This window comes from Somniosus microcephalus, chromosome 1 (assembly GCF_052327205.1).
Source record: "Somniosus microcephalus isolate GS21.2 chromosome 1, FLI_Smic_1.0, whole genome shotgun sequence".
NCBI classification, from domain to species: domain Eukaryota; kingdom Metazoa; phylum Chordata; class Chondrichthyes; order Squaliformes; family Somniosidae; genus Somniosus; species Somniosus microcephalus.
In genome coordinates, this window is record NC_140987.1 from 272,150,941 (window position 1) to 272,174,837 (window position 23,897).

The window sequence follows — 23,897 nt, forward strand, 5'->3', positions numbered from 1 at the left end:
AAATACTGCGGATGCTGGAAATCTGAAATAAAAACAGAAAACGCTGGAAACACTCAGCAGGTCAGGCAGCATCTGTGCAGAGAGAAACAGAGTTCTGATGAAAGATCATCGACCTGAAACATTAACTCTGTTTCTCTCTCCACAGGTGCTGCCTGACCTGCTGAGTGTTTCCAGCGTTTTCTGTTTTGATTAAAAGCAACTGAACAGAATGGCCAAATGTGAAGAATCCGAGGACATTTATTTCTGTACTCTTAGGGCGACCTCTGTACGCGCGCATGGGGATAGTACATGGGGAAAAAAAAATAGAAGTAAAGATCTTTTGAACAGTGTGCTTGTTATTTTACGCACCACTCGCTGTTACTTTGATGGGGAGATGTGCTCACCAGCACCTTGCTAGGCCTTTCCTGGCACTTAAGTTCATTTTAAATAAGTTCACCTAGAAACGGTTGTTGTTGATATTACTGGATCAATGCCTAACTGTGTCACATTTCTCTGTCCATCATCTTAACAGAGACGTTAAACTGTTTAAAAAAAATAGGTAAAATAGCAGGATGATCATGTGAATTCATTAAGTGTTCATTGCTACCATCAACAACAATCAGTTCTAGGCCATTCTAGCTAATTTAGGACTCATGGAAAAATCAATCGAAAGTTCTTCAAAGAATAGAGTGTTGAATCAAATGAAAAGAAAAATGATCGCACTCCCCACCACCCATTTTACATTTCTGTGGGATGCTCCCAGGAACACTGGGATTGCCTGAAACCCATGGCAACACTGAGACTCAAGGAAGCAGCATCAGATTCCAGCACTCCAGAAACGTTTCCTAAAATGTTCTCAGGCACATCATTTAGTTTAATCAATGATTGAACTAATTTCTCTAAGTGAAATATGGAAATACTTTTTTTTTTAAAGTTCAGTAGCAATTTAAAAAAAAAATCAGACACATCTTTCATTTCAAAGGATATTCTTTAGCACCTACTTTGTGAATCCAGATTCCTTGCAGATGAAGATTGCTTAATGTTCTGAACTGCGTCTCCACACCAATAGGATTTGGTGAAAGGAAAATACCATGGTTTGGGAATGCCATATTGACCTAGATAGCAAACAAGATACAGGGAATTACAGTGCTCTATCACTGAAAATCCAACTTCCTTTGTTTATATGACATGCTGGATGATAATTAAAATTGGAATGGCTTTCTCAGGATCAAGTGAACCATTTCAGAACATAACATAAGAACATAAGAAATAGGAGCAGGAGTAGGCCAATCGGCCCCTCGAGCCTGCTCCGCCATTCAATAAGATCATGGCTGATCCGATCCTAACCGCCAATCTACTATCACAGAACCATCTCCTGAATCTAACAGAATTAGACACACGAAATAGGAGCAGGATCAGGCTACACGGCCCCTGGGCCCACTCCGCTACCCACAGGGCCATGACCGATCCGAACCTAGACTCATGTCCAAATTCCTGCCCGCTCCCCGTAACCCTTAATTCCCTTTACTTCTAGGAAACTGTCTATTTCTGTTTTAAATTTATGTAATGATGTAGCTTCTACAGCTTTTTGGGGCAGCATATTCCATGGACCTACCACCCTCTGAGTGAAGTAGTTCCTCCTCATCTCAGTTTTGAAAGAGCAGCCCCTTATTCTAAGACTATGCCCCCTAGTTCTAGTTTCACCCATCATCGGGAACATTCTCCCCGCATCCACCCGATCCAACCCCTTCACAATCTTATATGTTTCAATAAGATCGCCTCTCATTCTTCTGAACTCCAATGAGTAGAGTCCCAATCTACTCAACCTCTCCTCATATGTCCATCCCCTCATCCCCGGGATTAACCGAGTGAACCTTCTTTGTACTGACTCGAGAGCAAGTATGTCTTTTCTTAAGTATGGACACCAAAACTGTATGCAGTTTTCCAGGTGCGGTCTCACCAATACCTTGTACAACTGAAGCAATACCTCCCTGTTTTTATATTCTATCCCCCTAGCAATGAAAGCCAACATTCCATTGGCCTTCTTAATCGCTTGCTGCACCTGTATACTAACCTTTTGAGTTTCGTGCACCAGAACCCCCAGATCCCTTTGTACTTCAGTACTTTCCAGTTTCTTGCCATTAAGATAATAACTTGCTCTACGATTTTTCCTGCCAATGTGCATAACCTCACACTTTCCAGTATTGTATTCCATCTGCCAAATCTCTGCCCACTTACTTAGCCTATGTCCCCTTGCAGGTTTTTTATGTCCTCCTCACTCACTACTTTCCCCCCCATCTTAGTATCATCTGCAAACTTTGATATGTTACACTCGGTCCCCTCCTCCAAATCGTTAATATAGATTGTAAAGAGTTGGGGACCCAGCACTGACCCCTGCGGAACACCACTAGTTACTGATTGCCAGTCTGAGAATGAACCATTTATCCCAACTCTCTGCCTTCTGTTAGATAGCCAATCCTCTATCCATGCCAGAATATTACCCCCAATCCCTTGATTTTTTATCTTAAGCAATAATCTTTTGTGTGGCACCTTGTCAAATACCTTTTGGAAGTCTAAATACACTACGTCCACTGGTTCCCCTTTATCCACCCTATATGTTACTTCCTCAAAGAACTCCAGCAAATTTGTCAAACATGACTTCCCCTTCATAAAACCATGCTGACTTTGTCCTATTAAATTATGATTATCCAAATGTCCTGTTACGGTCTCCTTAATAATGGACTCCAAAATTTTACCTACCACAGATGTTAGGCTAACCGGTCTATAGTTTCCAGCCTTCTGTCTACTGCCCTTTTTAAATAAGGGTGTTACATTAGCAGTTTTCCAGTCTGCCGGGACCTTTGCCGAGTCCAGGGAGTTTTGGAAAATTATTACCAATGCATCCACAATCCCTACCGCCACTTCCCTCAAGACCCTAGGATGTAAGCCATCCGGTCCAGGTGATTTATCCGCCTTGAGTCCCATTATTTTACCGAGTACCACTTCCTTAGTGATTTTGATCGTGTTTAGCTCCTCCCCCCCCTATAGCCCCCTGTTTGTCCAGTGTTGGGATATTCCTAGTGTCCTCTACTGTAAAGACTGATACAAAATATTCATTCAGTGTTTTTGCCATCTTCATATTTCCCACCATTAATTTCCCGGTCTCATCCTCTAAGGGACCAACATTTACTTTAGCCACCCTTTTTCTTTTTATATAACTATAAAAACTCTTACTATCTGTTTTTATATTTTTTGCTAATTTACTTTCATAATCTATCTTCCCTTTCTTAATTAATCTTTTTGTTATTTTTTGCTGTCTTTTAAAGTTTTCCCAATCCTCTATCCTCCCACTAGATTTGGCTACCTTATATGCCCTTGTTTTTAGTCGAATACTATCCTTAATTTCTTTACTTAGCCACGGATGGCTGTCTTTTCTTTTACACCCTTTTCTTCTCAGTGGAATATTTTTTTTTTGGAAGTTGTAAAATAACTCCTTAAATGTACACTACTGATCATGTATCGTCTTACCCTTTAATCTATTTTCCCAATCCACTCTACTCAATTCCGCTCTCATACCTTCATAGTCTCCTTTATTCAAGCTTAGCACGCTTGTTTGAGATCCAACCTTCTCACCCTCTAATTGAATATGGAATTCGACCATGTTATGGTCACTCATTCCAAGGGGATCCTTTACTAGGACATTTTTAATTAATCCTGTCTCGTTACACAAGACCAGATCTAAGGTTGCTTGCCCCCTGGTCGGTTCAGTTACATACTGCTCAAGAAACCCATCCCTAATACACTCAATGAACTCATACTCAAGGCAGCCCTGCCCAGTTTGAATTGTCCAATTAATATGATAGTTAAAATCCCCCATAATTATAGATGTTCCCTTATTACAAGCCTCAACTATTTCCTGATTGATACTCCGTCCAACAGAGTTGCAACTGTTCGGAGGCCAATAGACTACGCCCACTAGTGTTTTTTTCCCCTTATTATTCCTTATCTCCACCCAAACTGTTTCATTATCCTGATCTTTTGACCCAATATCATTTCTCTGTATTACAGTGATTCCTTCCTTTATTAACATAGCCACCCCACCTCCCCTTCCTTCCTGCCTGTCCTTCCTGACCATTAAATAACCTGGTATGTTTAATTCCCAGGCATTGTCACCCTGCAGCCATGTTTCTGTAATGGCCACAAGATCATACCCATATGTAGTTATTTGTGCCATTAACTCATCTATTTTGTTACGAATGCTACGTGCATTCAGATAGAGAACTTTCAAATATGTTTTGTGACACTTAGTTCCTGCTTTTGCCCTTTTTATTACTTTACCTTTTACTCCATACCTTCTGCCCCTTCCTGACACACTCTGGTTTTTAATTTCCCCACTGCTACCTAAGTCTATGACCTTCTCTGTTGTCATTTTTATTATTTGCTCTCTAGGAACCTCCCCCCCACTAGTTAGTTTAAAGCCCTCTCTACAGCCCTAGTTATATGACCCGCCAGGACTCTAGCCCCAGCACTGGCCAAGTGAAGCCCGTCCCAACGGAACAGCTCCCTCCTGCCCCAGTACTGGTGCCAGTGTCCCAGGAAGCAAAACCCATTTCTCCCACACCAGTCTTTGAGCCACGCATTTAACTCTCTAATTTTATTTGTCCTAGCCAAATTCGCTCGTGGCTCAGGTAATAATCCAGAGATTATTACCCTTGAGGTTCTGTCTTTTAATTTGACCCCTAGCTGCTCATACTCCTTTAACAGAACCGGCTTCCTAGTCCTATCTATGTCGTTTGTACCAACATGGACCACGACAACTGGATCCACCCCCTCCCACTGCAAGTTTCTTTCCAGCCCAGAGGAGATGTCCTTAACTCTGGCACCGGGTAGGCAACACAGCCTACGGGACTCTCGCTCTCGGCTGCAGAGAACTCTATCTATCCCCCTAATAATACTATCCCCTACCACTACAACATTTCTATTTACTCCCCCCTCTTGAATGGCCCCCCGTTCCACGGTGCTGTGGCCAGGTGGCTCATCCTCCCTGCAGTGCCTGCTCCTGTCCCCACAGGGAGTAAGAACCTCGAACCTGTTGGACAAGAGCAAGGGCTGCGGCTCCTCCAACACTACCTCCTGGACCCCCGTACCTGCCTCACTCGTAGTCACACCGTCCTGTCCCTGACCATGGGCTACATTTGAATTAATTAACTTCATAGGTGTGACCATCTCCTGAAACACAGAGTGCAGGAACTTCTCCCCCTCCCTGATGTGTCGCAGTGTCTGAAGCTCAGTCTCCCGCTCATCAACATTTATCCAGGTCAAACAGTTCCTGATTATAAATACCTATACTTAACGTTGCCACCATGAAGCAGATTTTCCCCGCGGTGTGGAGGTCCATGGAAACCCAATGCAGAGGTTTTATCTGCAGTTCACAAAGTGTTTTGGGGGCAATTTTGACTTCAGGTGATGTCAATGGAAATGAAAACCGGAAGAGATGGCGGCTGAATCGATATTGCCCGTTTTACCTGGTCAAAAAGTTCCCCAATGTCTCCAGCAAGACCCAGCTAACATGTTAGTCTGATGCTCCAGTATAACAGCTGGAGTCAGTACACCACTGCCATGATGTGCATTGCAAAAATGTTCTGTCTACGCGAGTCTGATTCTGCACAACCCTCCGCCCCAGCCTTAAAGAGTTAGTGGGTTAAAATGCTGGTCTAGTTGGCCACACATGCTGAGTACTCTGCTTCCTGTGAAACCAGAGAATGCCTTTGGGTACACAGGGGTGCATACATGGAACATTATTCAGCTGCAGGTTAGTTTAGTCCACCAGCAGAAATGAGGCAATGTGGCTGAGCACAGATCTCTGGCGCTTGTACCCTTCTAATGACAGGACAGATAGAGAGAAACTACTTCCTCTGGTGGGGGAAGTCCAGAACAAGGGGGCACAACTTTAACATTACAGCTGGGCCATTCCAGGGTGACATCAGGAAGCACTTCTTCACACAAAGGGGAGTGGAAATCTGGAACTCTTTCCCCCAAACAGCTGTTGAGGCTGGGGGTCAATTGGAAATTTCAAAACTGAGATTGATAGATTTTTGTTAGGCAAGGTTATTAAGGGTTACAGAACCAAGGTGGGTTGATGGAGTTAAGATACTGATCAGCCATGATCTAATTGAATGGCGGAACAGGCTCGAGGGACTGAATGGCCTACTCCTGTTCCTATTTCCCTTTGAAGGCAAGACTACATTTAAATTGTGCAATTATTTACCTCATTGTTTACCTCAGCGAACTACCCAATTAACTAGCCTGAAGCAAAATACATCTCAAGCTGTTCCGTTCAACAAAGGTGCTATATTACGCAAATCTAATCATTGCTGAAGATCATAAACATCAGACTCACTGATGGAAATGAGTCATTTCGATGCACTACCAATCCTTGTTGGCAGTATGAGTAGATTGAAACAGACAAACGATGCAATTATACAATCAGAGCAATTTTTTTTTTTTAATTCCGATTAAAGTTTATCAGAGCTCAGACAGCACAGAGGTACAAGCCCCCATCCTGCCGGCCCATCTGCCAACAGCCCCCACAGCTAAAAGAAATCACCGGGCCCACAACCAACTGGAAAGATTTTTGCTTTCCCCTGACTCACTCACAGGTACCCAGCACTGGCGCAAACCAGCAAACAACGAGACTTGTCACTCCCACCTCGCTCCCCCGACCTGTGCAACTCTGATGAGGAATGACTCTGGCCTTGCCACCTAGTTATTCCACTCAAGTGTGAAGAACTCTTCAGCTGTAGCAGACTCTCAATGTAGCCTGTAAACGGCAACCATTATTTTGTAGGCTGCATATAGTGACATCACAAGTCCCAGCCAGAATGGAGATGATTGGGTAATTGCCCCGTAAATCACTCCTGGGGACTGCACTGTTCAACTGACTGGGATTGATTTTGTGCACAAAATTTGTATTATATAACTATCCCCCACTTGCTGCAATTTTGCTGGAGAAAAAAATCTTGTTTTTATTGGGAAACATGAGTTCTGTTTGCTGTAGTTCGTAGTGACTCTATTTAAATAGACTCTGTTTGCTGTAAAATAGACTCTGTTTGTTGTAAGTCCTACCGTACATCCCAGCCCTTCCCCAACTCATTGGCTGACGCAGTGGTGTCAATACTCTGTATTTTTGTAGTGTACAATGACATGAGAACATGTGTGCATTCTTGCACAGCTCAATAATGGTAAAGAAACAAAATTATTTTGGGGTGAAAAAGTACTTCACACAATTATATTAACACTTCATTTCACCAAACTTTTTGGTGGGGTGATATGATTGTTCATTTTGTAATAATTTTTCTATACCTGGGAAAACTGCCTCAATGTACCAGGTTAACACTCCATAGAGGAACGTGTCGACTATCATGAGGATGATGGAGGTGGTGATGTTATACTCGTCGCCTTTTGTTGGACTCGAGAAGAGGTTATGCCACTGGACTCCGATTCCTTGTTCCTCGTACTGGGCAAAGTAGTCAAAGCCAAAGCCAAATGCGACTGGGGACAGCAGACTCTGTAAATGCAATAAGATGGTGGAACTGAGAGAGACTGCCAGTGAAAGTCAACAATTGCTATCGCTGCATGTGTTTGTGGCAATTATTTTTGCCCCCCATGGTGATAATGGTGAGGAGCTCTTTGTAGATCCGTACCACAAGTACTCTGAGCGCAACTAGAATCACCAGGGAAGAAGCTCAAAAACATTCTGCAGGTTGTGGGTTCAAGCCCCACTCCAAGAGACTTGAGCACATAATCTGGGCCTGGTGCTGCAGTGCAGTACTGAGGGAGTGCTGCACTGGTGGAGGTGCAGTCTTTTGGATGAGAGGATAAACCATGTCTGCCCTTTCAGGTGAATGTAAAAGATCCCATGGCCAATATTTATCCCTCAACCAACATCACTAAAAAGCAGATGATCTGGCCATTATCTCATTGCTGTTTGTGGGAGCTTGCTGTGTGCAAATTGGTTGCCGTGTTTCCTACATTACAACAGTGACTGCACTTCAAAAAGTACTTCCTTGGCTGTAAAGCGCTTTGGGGCATCCTGAGGTCGTGAAAGGTGCTATATAAATGCAAGTTCTTTTTTCCATTTCCATTTTAGTAACAAGCACAGTCCTTTACACTTTGTTTTAAACAAAATGAATAATGTGTTTGGGTTGAATGGTGAGAAGGCGCAGTGCGTTGCAGCTGCCATACTGTGCCACGGAACAGCTGGATACGGGTCTGTGACCACTATAATCAGGAGCCAAGTTACATCTCAAGAAAACCAGCTTTGTGTTAATAGCCTCAATAAGGATCCATTCACATGTATGAAGGTAAAAGTGAGTTTCATGGGTGTGCTGTCATGAAGTATCACACTGTGTGTCTTAAAAAAAGATGTATTCGTTATAAATTCAGTACATCCTGCACAGTCTAGTGTTTATTTTGGCTAATAGCGCCCAATTCTTGAAAAAAGTAGCACAGGCCGACAGAGCTGAACAGTTGGCACTGCCACTAAACTCACATCCTCACGCGCAGCCGCCATAAGCATGTGTCACAACTGGTTGCAGATTGTTGGTGCAAAGTTGTGAACACTTTACTATGCACCTTGCCCTTATTTTTCCTGCTTTGAGGGTGCTTGATGCAGAAGCTGAGTCCCAAAAGGTGAGCAAATTGTTAAAATTGTTCCCCAGGACCAACAGTCTACCTTGAGCAACACAGAATTTCGGAACAGAGTAGCGGTGCTAGCTGGTGAATGACCTACTTACAGCAAAGATTTTGATCGGGTAGGTAATGTACTCCTGCCAAGCCATGCAGAGAACGTAAGGGAGGTAGAGGGTGAAGTAGATGATCCCTCCGCAGGCTGCTGCCAGGTTAGCCTTTGAGAACATCGTGCTGATCAAAAAGCATTGTAAGATGGTCACCACCCCAAAAACAGCGAGGAAAGTGAAGACGGCAACAGGGTTACTATAAGGTAAAATGTTCCCTTCCTGAAAGAACAAGGGAGAGAAACCATCATCAAATTTAAATAATGCTTTAAACCAAACTTCGAGAAGCATTAACCCAACCAAACCTAAATTAGAACTGTTCTGAAAGTGGATATGGTAAAAATAAATGTCATATTCTGATACAGCCATGAAGTCTACATAAACTGCGTCATCTTCTACAGGCTGAACTCTAGCCACAATGCTAAAAGATTGCAGGTTTAAAGGAATCATGGCCTAGAAATTCAGTATCGCCACGTTTGGGGCACTACAGCCGGGCGTTCGCTAAATTTAGCACCCGGCGCAACTTAGCACCACCTTTGCCGAAATTGAGTTGCATCGCCCCAAGAGGTTGCTGCTGCGCTAAAGCAGGCGGTGTACGACTATCATAAGGCGCTAAGCTGGCGAGCCGAGGCGCTACCACCGAGGCGGGCGCAGTGCAGGTGCGGCGAGTTGTTGATTAAAGGCAGACACGCTGGCGCCGGTCAGCTCTTAAAGGAGGAGGGTCGATTTGTTTTGCTTCCACGCCCTGCACACTGCAGCCCTGAATGCAGGCCTAAACAGAGCTGCTTCAAGATTGCAACGCCCACGACTATGGAGAAGGCCAGGGAGCGAGCGCAGCGCTTCAGCGAGGTTCCCTGAAGCTTCTGGTTGGCGCAGTGGAGCGCAGGCAACCTGTCCTCTTCTCTGACAGTGGCAGGAGGCCGCTGCCCAGCGAATACAGGAAAGCTTGGAGGGAGGTGGCACACAGAGTGACCTCCAACAGCTTGGTCCCCAGGACACCCACGCAGTGCAGAAAAAAGATCAACGACCTCACTCGGGTTGTCAGGGTGAGTACCCTTTCCAGTATCCTCTTCATCCCTGCATGCGCACCTCACTTTACGGTCAAAGGGTCCTGAAAGCCCCAATGCCCAGCCTCATCCAACAGCTATGCAACTCTCATGAAAATCACATGCACATTCACCACTTTACACACTGTCAGGGCTATTCCACCATGGGAGGCAGTGCAGGCAAGATGAGGGCTTGGCATTGTCAGGGCTATTCCACCATGGAAGGCAGTGCAGGCAAGATCAGGGCTTGACACTGTACTCAAAGGCAGTCCTTTCTCTTGCAGGGCAAGCTGGCCCACAATCGCAGGCAGCAGCTACGGACCGGGGGAGGCCGTCCTGACCTTAAAGAGCTCAGCGACCTGGAGCAGCGAGTTGAGCGGATTATGGGAGGCCAGCTGATTGGCCCCGTCACCAGTGGAGATGCCGACCCCGTTCTGGACAGCAATGGTAAGGTCATCACCTTTTTGACCTCTCTCTTTCCACTTGTGCCTCACACCAGCATCCTTTGCCACTATCGAACCAATGCAGTGCATAGCAGCACTCATGCCTCCCTCGCTGCCGCCCTGTCCTCACTCTAAAGCAACTGTTGTGCCTCCCTGCTTTCAGATGCTGAATCGCCAGGTGAGGAGGCGGGCCCTCAAGCTGGCACTGTGTCTGATTCGGAATTCGAGGAGGAGGAAGAGGAAGCCGGCCCATCAGTGCCACCCTCAGCCGAGGCAGCCCATGGCCATGATGGGGACACATCTTCCCTGGAGGGGTGCAGGGGGGGAAGGGTCTGATGAGGGCGAAGCTCCAGGGCCCAGCGGGCTGCAGCAACGCGGGAGGGGTGGGGAAGCTCGACGGTTTCTCCCCGGAGGGTGAGTGCGGCCTCCAGTCCTGCTACAGTGAGCGCAGAGGAGGTGCGGCTCCATGGTGAAATGGGCGCCCAGGCTGAGCGCAGGCACACTGAGCTCATGGCTGCAGTGGCAAGGATGCCTGACTCCATAGAGTCACTGGCAAGGAGTGTACAGGAATTCAGGGCAGCACAGGCCCAAGGGCATCTGCCGACTCACCATCTGACCCTCAGCAGCCTTCCCCCAGCCTTGCTGCAGCCACTGGGGTCCTATTGAGGAGGAGCTGCAGGGCGGGAAGGGGCCAATCGCGCAAGCGAGGCGGATCACCTTTGCAGGCGAAAAAGTAGAAGGTGTGGCAAAATATTTTTTTTATATGAAGGCCGAGAATGTGATTTTTTTTTATATGAAGGCCAAGGATTTTATGTTTTTTTTATATGAAGGCCGAGGATTTTATGCTTTTTTCATATGAAGGCTGAGGATTTTATGCTTTTTTTTTTTAATATGAAGGCCGAGAATGTGATGGTTTTTTTTATATATGAAGGCCGAGGATTTTATGTTTTTTTTATATGAAGGCCGAGGATTTTATGTTTTTTTTTATATGAAGGCCGAGGATTTTATGTTTTTTTATATGAAGGCCGAGGATCATGGTCATTTTTGTTTAACTGTTTTTTTCATTTTCTCCAGGTTGTGAGAGCCAGTTATGTGTCTGACTGTTTTTTGGGGGGGTTTCTCTGTATTTGTTTGTCATGCGGGAAGGGCACAGAGTTTGTCAAATAAAAAATGGTCTTTATTCAGATTGTCCATGTTTGTACTTTGTACTATTTGTTGCCTTGGCCGGCTGAGGGTTTGCGGAGTGGCTCCATTCATGTTCTTTCAATGGCACAAGCCATTCCCTGAGAGGGGGCCTAGAACCGACCTGCAATAAGCCGCTGACGGACGGCCCTTGCACTTTGTGCCTCTCTCCCGTCTTGGTCCTCCTCCTCCTCCTCCTCATCTGGTGGTGCTCCAATGTCTGCTGGCAGTGGCTGAGTTCTGAGGATAGCCAGGTTGTGCAGCATGCAGCACACTACAACGAAATGGGAGACTCGCTCAGGTGAGTACTGTAGGGCTCCTCCGGAATGGTCCAGACAGCGGAACCGTTGCTTCAGCACGCCGATTGTGTGCTCAATTATGTTCCTGGTCGCTTGATGGCTGTCATTGTATCATTCTTCAGCAGGGGTGGTGGGTGCACGGAGCGGGGTCATCAGCCAGGTGCACAAAGGATAGCCCTTGTCCCCGATAAGCCAGCCTCCTGGGTGAGCCGGGGCTTCAAAAATGTCTGCCACAGAAGTCTGGCGCAGGATGAAGGCGTCGTGGCTGCTGCCTGGAAAGCGGGCATTGACAGCTAGTATGAGCTGCCTGTGGTCACACACCAACTGGACATTCAGCAAATGGTAGCCCTTCCGGTTGCGGTAATCCTCGGCATTCTCTAGAGGCGCCCGCAAAGCCACATGCATGCAGTCAATGGCGCCCTGGACCATGGGGAAGCCCACTATTCTTGCAAATCCCATTGCGCGCTCTTGCTGCTTGTCCGGGGTCATGGGGAAGGAAATGTACTGACGTCTCCTTCTGAAGAGGGCATTCGTCACCTGGCGGATGCAGCAATGCACCGCGAACTGGGAGACATTGGCAATGTCCTCAGTAGCGGATTGGAAGGAGCCGGTGGCATAGAAGTTGAGAGCCACTGTCACCTTCACTGCCACCGACAGCGACGTCCTGCTCCTCAGCTGTGGCTGCAGATCTCACTGAAGCAGGTGGCAGATCTTAGTGACCACCTCCCTTCTGAATCGCAGCCTCTGAATACACTGCTCCTCAGACATGTTGAGGTATGAGAACTGCTGGCGGTATACCCTGGGTGGGTAAGGCCTCCTGTGCCGACGCCTGTTGGCCCTCCTCTGTCTGGCCATGATTGGCACTCTCTCTCGGCGTCTCTGAGCCCTTTCAATGCAATGGAGAAACCCAACGTTTCCACCCATTGCAGCCCCAATTATATGTGGCGACTCAATCTATGACACTGAAAGTTAAATCCAACTGCAAAGCTCTGGCCTGAAGCCAGAAGTACCTGTGCGAGCGCTGAGTCAAAGCAGAAAGCTCTCTCCCTTTGCCTCTCTCCAAATCTCTCTCTCTCACACAGGAGTGGAACAAAATGGCTGCCACAAAGAATGCAGGAAGAGTCCCCTTTAAATAGCACCCCCAGCGCCCCACAGCGACTGGGAACCGTTCCACTCAACTAGTCGCTGGGAGCGCCAGGCGCACAGAAGGGGGGCGCCACTGAAGTTCCAGTTCGGGGTGCACCAAGGGCGTTGCACCATGAAATGACGTCAGGATCTGCGCGCGCACCTGAGCGGGCGCTGCGGTTTTGCGCCGCCGCTAATTCTTGACTGAAGTTCGCGAGAGGTGCAGATTGCGCCGCGCCCGGGCGCTAGCCGCTTCGCGCCCCACTTCTCGCCCTCTTAAGGCGCTAGCAGCTGGCGCTAACAACTGAATTTCTCGGCCCATATCTTTACTTAAATTGCAAAGTTATATGCTTTCAAGTTAAGATCCATCATGAACTTAGGTGGCAGAAATATGAGGCGATTGTATCTGTCACTGTATCATGCACTAGCTGGGACTCCTTTATATTAGAATCCAGGTTAACGGTATCAGCCAGGGCTCAGTGGTTGCATTCTTGCCTCTGAGTCAGACGGTTGTGGGTTTCTTTTCCAATCCAGAGACTTGTGCACATAATCTAGGCTGACACTAACAGTGCAGTACTGAGGGAGTGCTGCACTGTCAGAGGTGCCGTCTTTCAGAAGAGATGTTAAACTGCCCCTCTCAGGTGGATGTAAAAGATCCCATGGCACTACTTTGAAGAAGAGCAGGGGAGTTATCCCCAGTGTCCTGGCCAATATTTATTCCTCTTCCAACACCTAAAAACAGATTATCTGGTCAGTATCGCATTGCTGTTTTGTGGGAGCTTGCTGTGTGCAAATTGGCTGCCGCGTTTCCTACATTATGTAGTGTATGTAACGTTCCACCTTTAAGAGAACTATTTTAAGGGTTGCACTACTTTATCTTGGCTACTGTATACTGTAATACCGGTGGTGACCACACCGGTATATAAGTGCTGTGTAAGGATTTATTGGGCAGATTCGCCCTGACCTTCGAATAGTAAAGTCCTGTTAAAGTTACTCTTGTAGTCTGTGTATTAATTCACCATATAACCCACAGACTTTACAGTGGCGACGAGTTCGATCTTACCCTGCGGCAGCGATACATCCGAAGCAGTTAACGAGCGTCGAGAGGAGGCACCCGCCCTCGTCATTCTGCTGAGAGAAGACTCGAGTCTGCAGAGCAAGGAAGAAGGAAGAATTCAGACACGAAGCCTTCCATCAGCAACAGGCAGTGATCGTCCCTTCTGCCACGGTGGTGAGTGAGCCGATCAGCCACGAGAAGCAAGTCGGCCACGTTGACTGTGAGTAGGGGGAAAATAAAAAAAAAGAACGGAGGAAGGGCAGTGAACTCGACCACGGTCGGGGGGGAAAGGAGCCGGACAGAAGTCGGGCCCAGAGGCGCTGAGACTGGGGCAGCGTGGGGCACGGAAGCCGCGGTGCAAGCGGGAACGCAGCCGGTGTGAGAGACCGGGCTACCAGCGGGAACGCAGCCGGTGTGAGAGACCGGGCTACAAGCGGGCTGGGAGACGCAACAGCGTCGTGAGACAGCTCGACCGCGACCGGCGAAAGGCCGGGCAGCTACCGAGGCCGCGAGGCGCTGCGACCGGGATCGTAAGGCGCGGGAAGAAATAAAAATAAGAAACCGCGGAGAACTCAGCCGCAGCCGGGGGAGGAAAGGCCCGGACTGCGAGAGGGCTGGGAGGCACGATTGGAAGCCGCTGAGGGAGAGACAGAGCCCGAGCGAGCGGGAGAGACAGAGCCGAGCGAGGGAGACCGAGGAGATTCAGCCAGCGGCTGGAACTGTTCGCCGTCAACGGGTTGTCCCCAGCGCCGGTTGCCCTGCCGAGAAAAGGGAACAAAGAACGCACTGAAGCCGGCGCGCAGGCTGCGAACCCCGAAAGCCAGCGGTCGTCGCCCGAGGGAAAAGCTTACCCCTCCCGCCAGTAGGCGGAGAAGAAGACAGGAGCGGGAAACCGCCATTTTGAAAGTGGGCGGGGGAAGAAGACAAGCGCGGGAAACCGCCATTTTTGGAAAAAAAAAGTTAAAGAAAAATTTCGTTGTTGTTTCTCAGGAAGATTGTGAAGATGCCTAAGCGTGGCAACATCAACGAATTCGATTCTGATGTGGAAGATTGGACCACGTATGTAGAACGCATCGAGATATATTGTAAGGTCAATAAGATAGCAAATTATGATAAAGCTCTAACCTTACTAAACTCAATGGGTGCGAAGACATACGGGTTATTGAAGCATCTTCTATCACCAGCTAAACCGGCGGATCAGTCTTTCGCTAATAATGTTGCTGTCCTGAAGGAACATGTGAACCCCACACCGCTGATGTTAGCGGAACGAACTAAATTTTACGGGAGAACGCAACTAAAGGAGGAAAGCAACGCGGAGTACCTGGTTGAACTGCGTAGGCTAGCAAAAGACTGTCAGTTTGGGGTAAATCTGACAGAGGCACTGAGGGACAAGTTCGTGTGCGGGATGTCGAAGGAAGGAACACAAAAGCGACTGCTCGAAGAGAACGATCTTACACTTGATAAGGCTGTCCTTATTGCAGCATCGCACGAAGCCGCAGCGAGAGGCACGGCGGAAATGCAGCTGAAGACAGCGGTACTCAGTGTGGATCAAATGACTTCGGGTACAACGAAATGTTACCGTTGTGGGAAGACAACACACGACCAGAACCAATGCTGGTTTAAAAACCAGGAATGTAGAAAATGTGGCAAACTTGGTCACATAGCTAAAGTATGCCGGTCAGGAAAGAAGGCCAGCAACAATAAGTCACCGCAGAAGAAGTACAGAAAGGTACATAAGGTGACTGTGAAGAGTCCAGATGAACTGAATTCGGATTCAGACCCCAACAGCAAGGAACTGGGTAGTCTGAGGATTCACAATGTGAGTAAAGAAGCTGACCGACAAACTATCTGGGTCACACTGCAGATTGCAAAAGTCCAAGTGAAGATGGAAGTGGACACCGGATCGGCGTTGACGGTCATGAATAAACAAGATTACAAAAAGTTATTCAAACATATTCCCCTACGGGATACGGAGATAGTATTGCAGACATACACGGGGCATAAAGTATACCCCATCGGAAAGATAAAAGTCAAGGTGAGACACAAGGGCAAAGATCACCAAGGAATGGACTTATATGTACTACCCGAGGGAGGTCCACCACTTCTGGGACGGGAGTGGATCAGGAAAATAAAGATAGACTGGCACTCACTAAACACAATGACGGTAGATTTCGGAAAGAAAGATGTCAAACCTGAACGGTTGTCCAGAATATTGGACGAGGCTAAAGAGGTATTCCAGCAGGGACTGGGAACACTGAGAGGAATTAAGGCAAAAATCAAGATTGCAGAACATGCAAGCCCAAAATTTTTCAAAGCCAGATCGGTACCTTACGCGATACGACCTGCTGTGGAGGCAGAACTGGAAGAGCTTGAACGTGCAGGGGTACTGTCGAAGGTGGACTGGAGTGAGTGGGCCACGCCCATTGTTCCCGTCATGAAGTCTTCATCAAGTAGCAAGCCAGGGGGACCGGGGAAGGTCCGCATCGGCGGAGACTTCAAGATCACAGTTAATCCGGTGCTTCACACGGTACAATACCCGCTTCCGCGGATTGAGGATATCTTTGCTTCATTGTCTGGCGGGAAACACTTCACCAAGATAGACCTGGCACAAGCATATTTACAGATGGAGGTCGAGGAAGAGTCACGCCAGTATCTCACAATCAACACGCACAGAGGCTTGTATCGATATAATAGACTGGTTTTTGGAGTAGCTTCGGCTCCAGCAATTTGGCAGAGGGCCATGGAGCAGGTCTTACAGGGTATTCCAAGCACTCAGTGTTACTTGGACGATATCCTGATTACGGGAGAAGACGAGGAGGAACACCTCACAAATTTGAAACTGGTGCTCACCAGGTTGAAGGAATATGGCCTTCGAGTTAATCGCCAGAAATGTGAGTTCTTCCAGAAACGGATCTCGTACTGCGGTCATGTCATTGACCAAGAGGGGCTGCACAAGTCACCTGACAAGATCGAAGCGGTCGTGAAGGCCCCCGCTCCGGAAAATGTATCACAGTTGAGGTCGTTTCTGGGGTTGATTAATTATTACCATAAGTTTCTGCCAAATCTATCCACGGTGCTGCATCCGCTGAATGCTCTGTTGCGGAAAGAAGTACCACGGAAGTGGAGCGAGGACTGTAAGAAGGCCTTTCGCAGAAGCAAGGCGTTGATTACTTCTGAGGAAGTGTTGGCTCACTTCAACCCAACGCTACCTCTTCGTCTAGCTTGTGATGCTTCCCCTTATGGTATTGGAGCTGTACTCTCACACAAGTTACCAAATGGCTCGGAAAGGCCAGTCGCATTTGCGTCCCGATCATTGACCTCCGCTGAGCGAAATTATGCTCAGATAGATAGGGAGGCTCTCAGCCTTGTGTGGGGAGTAAAGAAATTCAATCATTACCTGCAGGGCAAGAGGTTTACATTGCTGACAGACCACCAGCCGTTGGTGTCCATATTCAACCCTAACAAGGCCGTTTCCACTATGACAGCACAAAGGCTACAGAGGTGGTCCGTTCTACTAGGGGCACACCAATATGACATCGAATACAAAAGGTCCAAACAGCATGGAAATGCTGATGGGTTATCGCGCCTACCGTTGCCAGTGGAAGAAGAGGCGACTACAGTGGACCCAGTGGAGATGTTCCACTCAACCATAATGGAATGTCTACCAGTAACAAATTCCATGATCGAAAAGGAAACAAGAAATGACCCGACTCTCTCACGAGTCTACGATTTAACGGTGGAGGGATGGCCAGTACATGGCGAACCAATGCTGCCAGCATTTTCGCACAGAAGAGAACAGCTGTCAGTGTGCCGAGGAACCTTGATGTGTGGATCTAGAGTGGTGATTCCACCCAAACTCCAGCAGAAAGTACTAAAGGAGCTTCACGAGGGGCATCTGGGTGGAGTGAAAATGAAAAACCTAGCCAGAGCGTTTGTGTGGTGGCCAGGTATTGATGGAGACATCGAAGAAATAACCAAGAGCTGTCTAGGATGCCAGAAGGTCCAAAACGCGCCACCACAAGCTCCTCTGCATCCATGGGAGTGGCCCTCATCTCCATGGCAAAGGGTACATATCGACTTTGCTGGTCCATTTATGGACTCAATGTTTTTAATCGCGGTGGATGCACACTCCAAGTGGCCGGAGGTAATAAAAATGTCCTCCACCACCACAGAAAAAACCATCACAGTATTAAGGACCATATTTGCCAGGAATGGGCTGCCGGAACAGATCTGTTCTGATAACGGACCGCAATTTGTGTCCGAAGAATTCAGGAAGTTCTTAAAAAGCAATGGGGTCAAGCACTATACGTCCGCCCCATACCATCCCGCCACCAATGGATTAGCTGAAAGGTTTGTCCAGACCTTCAAGAAGGCCATAAAGGCCATGGGTAATGAAGACATAAATCTACAACATAAGGTAGATAACTTCTTGTTGGCGTACAGGAATGCAACACATGCGGTCACAAACCAAACTCCCGCCATGATGTTTTTCAATAGAAGAATAAGATGCCGGCTGGATTTGATTAAGCCAAACGTCAGAAGGGACGTAGAGAACCGGCAATTTCAAGGCATGAATGAAAGGCCAACTAGATCCTTTCAGATAGGTCAACAAGTTTTGGCCCGGGACTACCGTACCGAGAAATGGCAGCCGGGAACTATTGGAAAAAGGCTAGGACCGTTGATGTATACCGTGGACATTGGTGAAAGCATAATAAGGCGCCATGTTGACCAGATCATAGAATCATCCACAAAGGCCCAACCTACTCCACAACTCTATACATCTAATGTTGAAGCAGAGATACCCAGAGCATCTACCTCCGATCCGGTAATACTGGAATCCGATGAACCTGAAACGGTCCTTCAAGCCGAATCGACCTTGCCAGAAGAACCTACTATACCACCGAAAACGACTACACCACCGAGGCGTTATCCGGACAGAGTCCGGAAGCCTCCAGAGAGACTGAATCTGTGAACTGTTTCACATAAAGTTGTATATATGTTAAGATGTTATATTAATGGGAATATGTATATATTGTTAACCTAAAAAGGGAGGATTGTAGTGTATGTAACGTTCCACCTTTAAGAGAACTATTTTAAGGGTTGCACTACTTTATCTTGGCTACTGTATACTGTAATACCGGTGGTGACCACACCGGTATATAAGTGCTGTGTAAGGATTTATTGGGCAGATTCGCCCTGACCTTTGAATAGTAAAGTCCTGTTAAAGTTACTCTTGTAGTCTGTGTATTAATTCACCATATAACTCACAGACTTTACACATTACATCAGTGACTCCACTTCAGAAGTAGTTCCTCGGCTGTAAAGCGCTTTGGGATGTCCTGAGGTCGTGAAAGATGCTATCTAAATATAGAAAGTCTTTCTTTCTTTAACATACAGCTTCAGTCTGCTCATCATTGGCCATCTACGAAATGGCACCTTAGCAGGATGATCTTTAAAAAAATTTTAAAGCAATTTTTAAATTGAGAAACCAAGGTGAAGGGTCAAGGCCTACAGCACAGGCTTCACCAAGGCTGAAAAGTATTAAAATAAAGCCACGGTAAATGAGAAATGAGTGATTGGGTTTTAAAAAGCCTGAAGACTGTAGGACAGAAGAAGGTAAGGTGTCCACAGGTCTCAGATCACGGGAAAGAACGATTTAGCATGGGAGACGAAGGAATGAGTCTTTGTTTCAATGTAGTGAGGGCAAAGGGTGTACAGTTGGACCAAAGAAGGAGCAAAAGAGGAAAGTTCAGAGGAGCACTAACTATAGTTGTGTTAATAAAGTAGAGAAGGCAAGAAATGTTGCAGTAAAGAGAGGGAGAAAGAGGTTAGAATCTAACAATGAGAGAGATGCTCTATCAGATGACAATTTATTTAGCAGATGTATAAACAGAAAATGCTGGAAATACTCAGCAGGCCAGGCAGCTTCTGTGGAGATTGACTTGAAACGTTAACTCTATTTCTCTCTCCACAGATTTCCAGCATCCGCAGTGTTTTGCCTTTTTATTTATTTATTTAGCATATATTGGGTGATGGAATCTCAATATCAGCAGTTCTAATACCAGGAGGGCAGAACAAATGCACAGGGCTTCTTTAACTAAACTGTATCCAATTACCAGAGAAGTGCTTATTGCAAAGCACTGTACATGTCAAAGGGCATCCAGCAATCAATTGGTAGGGCTGCCAGGCAGCACATTTGAAGCTGAGAGTTTCTATATTGAACTTCCTATTTGTTTCAGTCTCATTGCTACCCATGGTTTGGTTATTAATCACTCAGGCTAGCACAGAGCACAGAACTACTTCTGTTCACATGCTTATAACATCAAATGTAATTAGCTAGTTGTCTCACTTTACAATAGGAACAGGAGGAGGCCATTTAGCCCCTTGAGCCTGTTCCACCATTCCATGAGATCAGGGCTGATCTCTGACCTAACTCCATATCCCCATATCCCTTAATGCCTCATTTAAAATTTAAAATTGATCCAGCATCAATTGCCATTTGCGGAAGAGAGTTCCAAACTTCGACCGCCCTTTGTGTGTAGAAGTGTTTCCCAACTTCACTCCTGAAAGGCCTGGCTCTAAACTTTAGGCTATGTCCCCAACCAGTTTCTCTCTATTGACCCCATCAATTCTCCTTAATATATTGAAAACTTCAATCAAATCACCCCTTAACCAGGGAACAGAACCCTAGTTTGTGTAATCTCTCCTTGTAATTTAATCCTTTGAATCCGGGTATCATTCTGGTAAACCTATGCTGTTCTCCCTCCCAGGCCAATGTATCCTTCCTAAGGTGTGGTGCCCAGAACTGAACACAGTACTCCAGGTGTGGTCTAACCAGGGTAATTCATTGAAGCAATTGCTCCAGGATCACAAATAATGCGGCTCCATCAGCATTTAATGGAGAAAGCTAGGTTAACATCTCAGGGGGAGCTTCAATCAGAACAATCAGCAATGATGAAGGGTCACTCCCAGAACATGGACCAATCTTTCCCTTTCAGAAACTGACTAACCTGCTGCAGTTTTTCCAATATTTTGCCTTTTCAATTTCCGATTTCGAGCATTCGTGATTTTCTTTTTACATTTGCTCCAAAATTGTTTCCAGGTTTGATTCCCGCGTGCAGCAAAGAAAGAAATCACTGAAGAGACTTTGCCACATTTTTTGATTGGACTGTAAACAAAGTCAAAGGCAACCTGTAGTTTTCTCAAACGCTCATGAGAAATGCGCTGGGAAATTCCTCGGGGATTCTGCCACTCCGTTGACCGTCCCTTCAGCTGACATTTGGCGGAAACCCTTTTTGTATGGGTAGGCGGGGATCCTGTGAACTACCGCCAGCAATAGGCCAGGAGAAACGGTAAGGACATTCATCCCCGCAGTTACTTTCAACCACCCGCGAATGTCTACCGGCACTAGTGGAGTTCCAGAAACTTCTGAATGGGAAAGCAAAGGCTGAAGATAACACAGAGCCACTTTTTTTGGTTAACAACAATTTAGAAGAGTGCCACTTACCTTTAGAATTATCACCAGCAAGGCAGCACTGATGAGAAGGGGGATTAAACTGCTAATGAACCAGCTGAGCCACAGGGTGCCACTGTTTAACCCCATAATCCTCATGGTCTCCTTGAGCCGCGCTTCCTTCTCGTACACTATCCCTTTAATTATCACAGCTACAGAGTATATCCAGGCCAGAGTGGTGAAAAGAGGCAGGGATTGGCTCAGAACACGAAGAAACCTAAGGTCAGATGGGAGAAGGAGGACATTTTGTTATTTTAGAATTCTTCAAGCACAGACACAAGTGAGTACAGTTACACAATGATCAGCTAGGTCAGGTGAATGCGAAGAAAACTTCAAATTGTTGGTTTGAAAGTCAGATGCAGAGGTTTGTAATCTTTGTGAGCTTAATACCAGAACATCTGGGGTCATGAGGTGCTGTTTGTTGTTGCCTCCAACACACTGTGCCACAGAATGGGAATAACTGGGTACGATAGTGTAGTGGTTACATGACTGGATTAGTAATCCAAGTGGATCTGAACTAATAATTCAGTAAGAACATGAGTTCAAATCCCACCATGGCAATTTGAGAATTTAACTTTAGTTTAAAAAAGCTGGTAATGGTAATGGTAAAGGTGGCCATGAAGCTGTCGGATTGTCATAAAAACCCAACTGGTTCACTAATGGCCTTCGGGTAAGGAAAGCTGCCATCTGTACCAGGTATGTAACTTCTGTCCCAAACCCATTGTCTTCTGCAGTAGCCTAGCCAGCTACTCAGTTGTACCACCACCTTCTAAGGATAACTAGGGATGGGCGATAAATGCCAGCGACTCCCACATCCCCAAAAATGAATAATATTTTTTGAAACTTTAAAGTGCTGGAGTGAGCAAAAGTCACAAACACTTCCCTGCATGGGATATCAGGAAGAACACTGGCTGCTGTTGTCTTAAGCTTCTCAACAACAGCAACTTTATTTATATAGCGCCTTTAACGTAGTAAAACGTCCCAAGGCACTTCATTGCCGCGTTATCAACCAAACTTTGACACCGAGCCACATAAGGAGATGTCAGGTAGGTTATAAGGAGTGTCTTAAAGGAGAAAAGAGAGGTAGAGAGGCGGAGAGGTTTAGGGAGGGAATTCCAGAGCTTAGGTCCTCGGCAGCTGAAGGCACGGCTGCCAATGGTGGAGCGATTAAAATCAGGGATTCGCAAGGGTCCAGAATTAGAGGAGCACAGATAGCTCGGGGGGGTTGTGGGGCTGGAGGAGGTTACAGACATAGGGAGGGGCGAGGCCATAGAGGGATTTGAAAACAAGGGTGAGAATTTTAAAATTGAGGTGTTGCTTAACCGGGAGCCAATGTAGGTCAGTGAGCACAGGGGTGATGGGTGAACGGGACTTGGTGCGAGTTAGGACACGGGCAGCCAAGTTTTGGATGACCTCAAGATTATGGCGTGCCTGAGAGCGTGGGAGCAGCTTGCCTACCCACCCCTTCAGCAAGGGAAGTGCTTATTATGGGAGGTCTGGGGGAAAAAAAGTCCCTCTGTTGAAAGTTGAAAAGCTAATTCTTTAAACTTACAAGTCATCCACATAGCAGGGGTAGGGCATCTGCTGAATGTACACTCCGGTGTTCATTGCGCTGCCTGTCATGGTGCGGATAATTGCATGCTCTATTATATCCTGCAGGTAAGAAAAACCGCCCCAAATGTAACGGAGGTCTTCAAATGGGTCAGCACGAGGTCCAGGATCCCAGTACCTTTAAGAAAAGAACGTGTTAGGAATAAGCATAATTCTGAAGCAACAAGGCTTTGATAAAGCAGCGAGCAAACTGGTCAACACACTTTCTTCTATAAATAAATCACTGCAGCTTTTAATGTCGGCTGCAGTGATTGGAATTATCTGAACCATACCCGTCCATTATCTTGTTTGTTCGCTCCACATTGTCTATATCCATCCGAATCTTGTACTTGACGTGCTCTGATGGCTTAGTACTGTTTTTGTCAGAGCCTAGGAAGACAATTCCAGCCCAGAATTTCCTTTCATCCAGCAGCTCCATAGATTTGTTGATTAGTTTCTCCTCAGTAGACACAGCCTCCAATTTGTCCCACTTTATGCACTTGGAACAGAAACAACTTACAATTAATATTAGGTCATTACGTACTCGCAGCCAAGCTTAGGCAGCTAATCATCAAGCTCTTTTTATAACAATCGCCTATAAGAACGCAGCCCTCCAGGGAAGCTCTATTATAATCAGCTCAAACTTTGGCTGGATCTAGTAAAAATTGGTCAGAACACATAAGTTTGTAATAATAGAGTTTAAATGTACATTCTCCCAACTGTACATAGAATGTATTACAAAGGAACAGGTATTTTGGCCCAACTGGCCCATGCTCCACACAAGCCTCCTCCCACCCCTCGTCATCTCACCCTATCAGCAGAAACTTCCATTCCTTCCTCCTTCACCTACTTACCTAACTTTCCCTTA

The 23,897-nt window shown here is 46.6% G+C and overlaps 1 protein-coding gene across 1 annotated transcript in view; it reads right to left on the reverse strand.

Annotated features, from left to right (window-relative positions):
* Window positions 1-23,897, reverse strand: part of LOC147124799 (phospholipid-transporting ATPase ABCA1-like) — a 182,355-nt gene that overhangs the window by 71,437 nt on the left and 87,021 nt on the right. The window contains exons 13-18 of the mRNA XM_085993395.1: window positions 23,323-23,528; window positions 22,992-23,168; window positions 21,434-21,656; window positions 8,775-8,996; window positions 7,342-7,546; window positions 981-1,094 (exon numbers count right to left, since the gene is read on the reverse strand). Coding sequence (XP_085849521.1) covers window positions 981-1,094; window positions 7,342-7,546; window positions 8,775-8,996; window positions 21,434-21,656; window positions 22,992-23,168; window positions 23,323-23,528 — 1,147 coding nt within the window. The remainder of the gene's footprint in view (window positions 1-980; window positions 1,095-7,341; window positions 7,547-8,774; window positions 8,997-21,433; window positions 21,657-22,991; window positions 23,169-23,322; window positions 23,529-23,897) is intronic.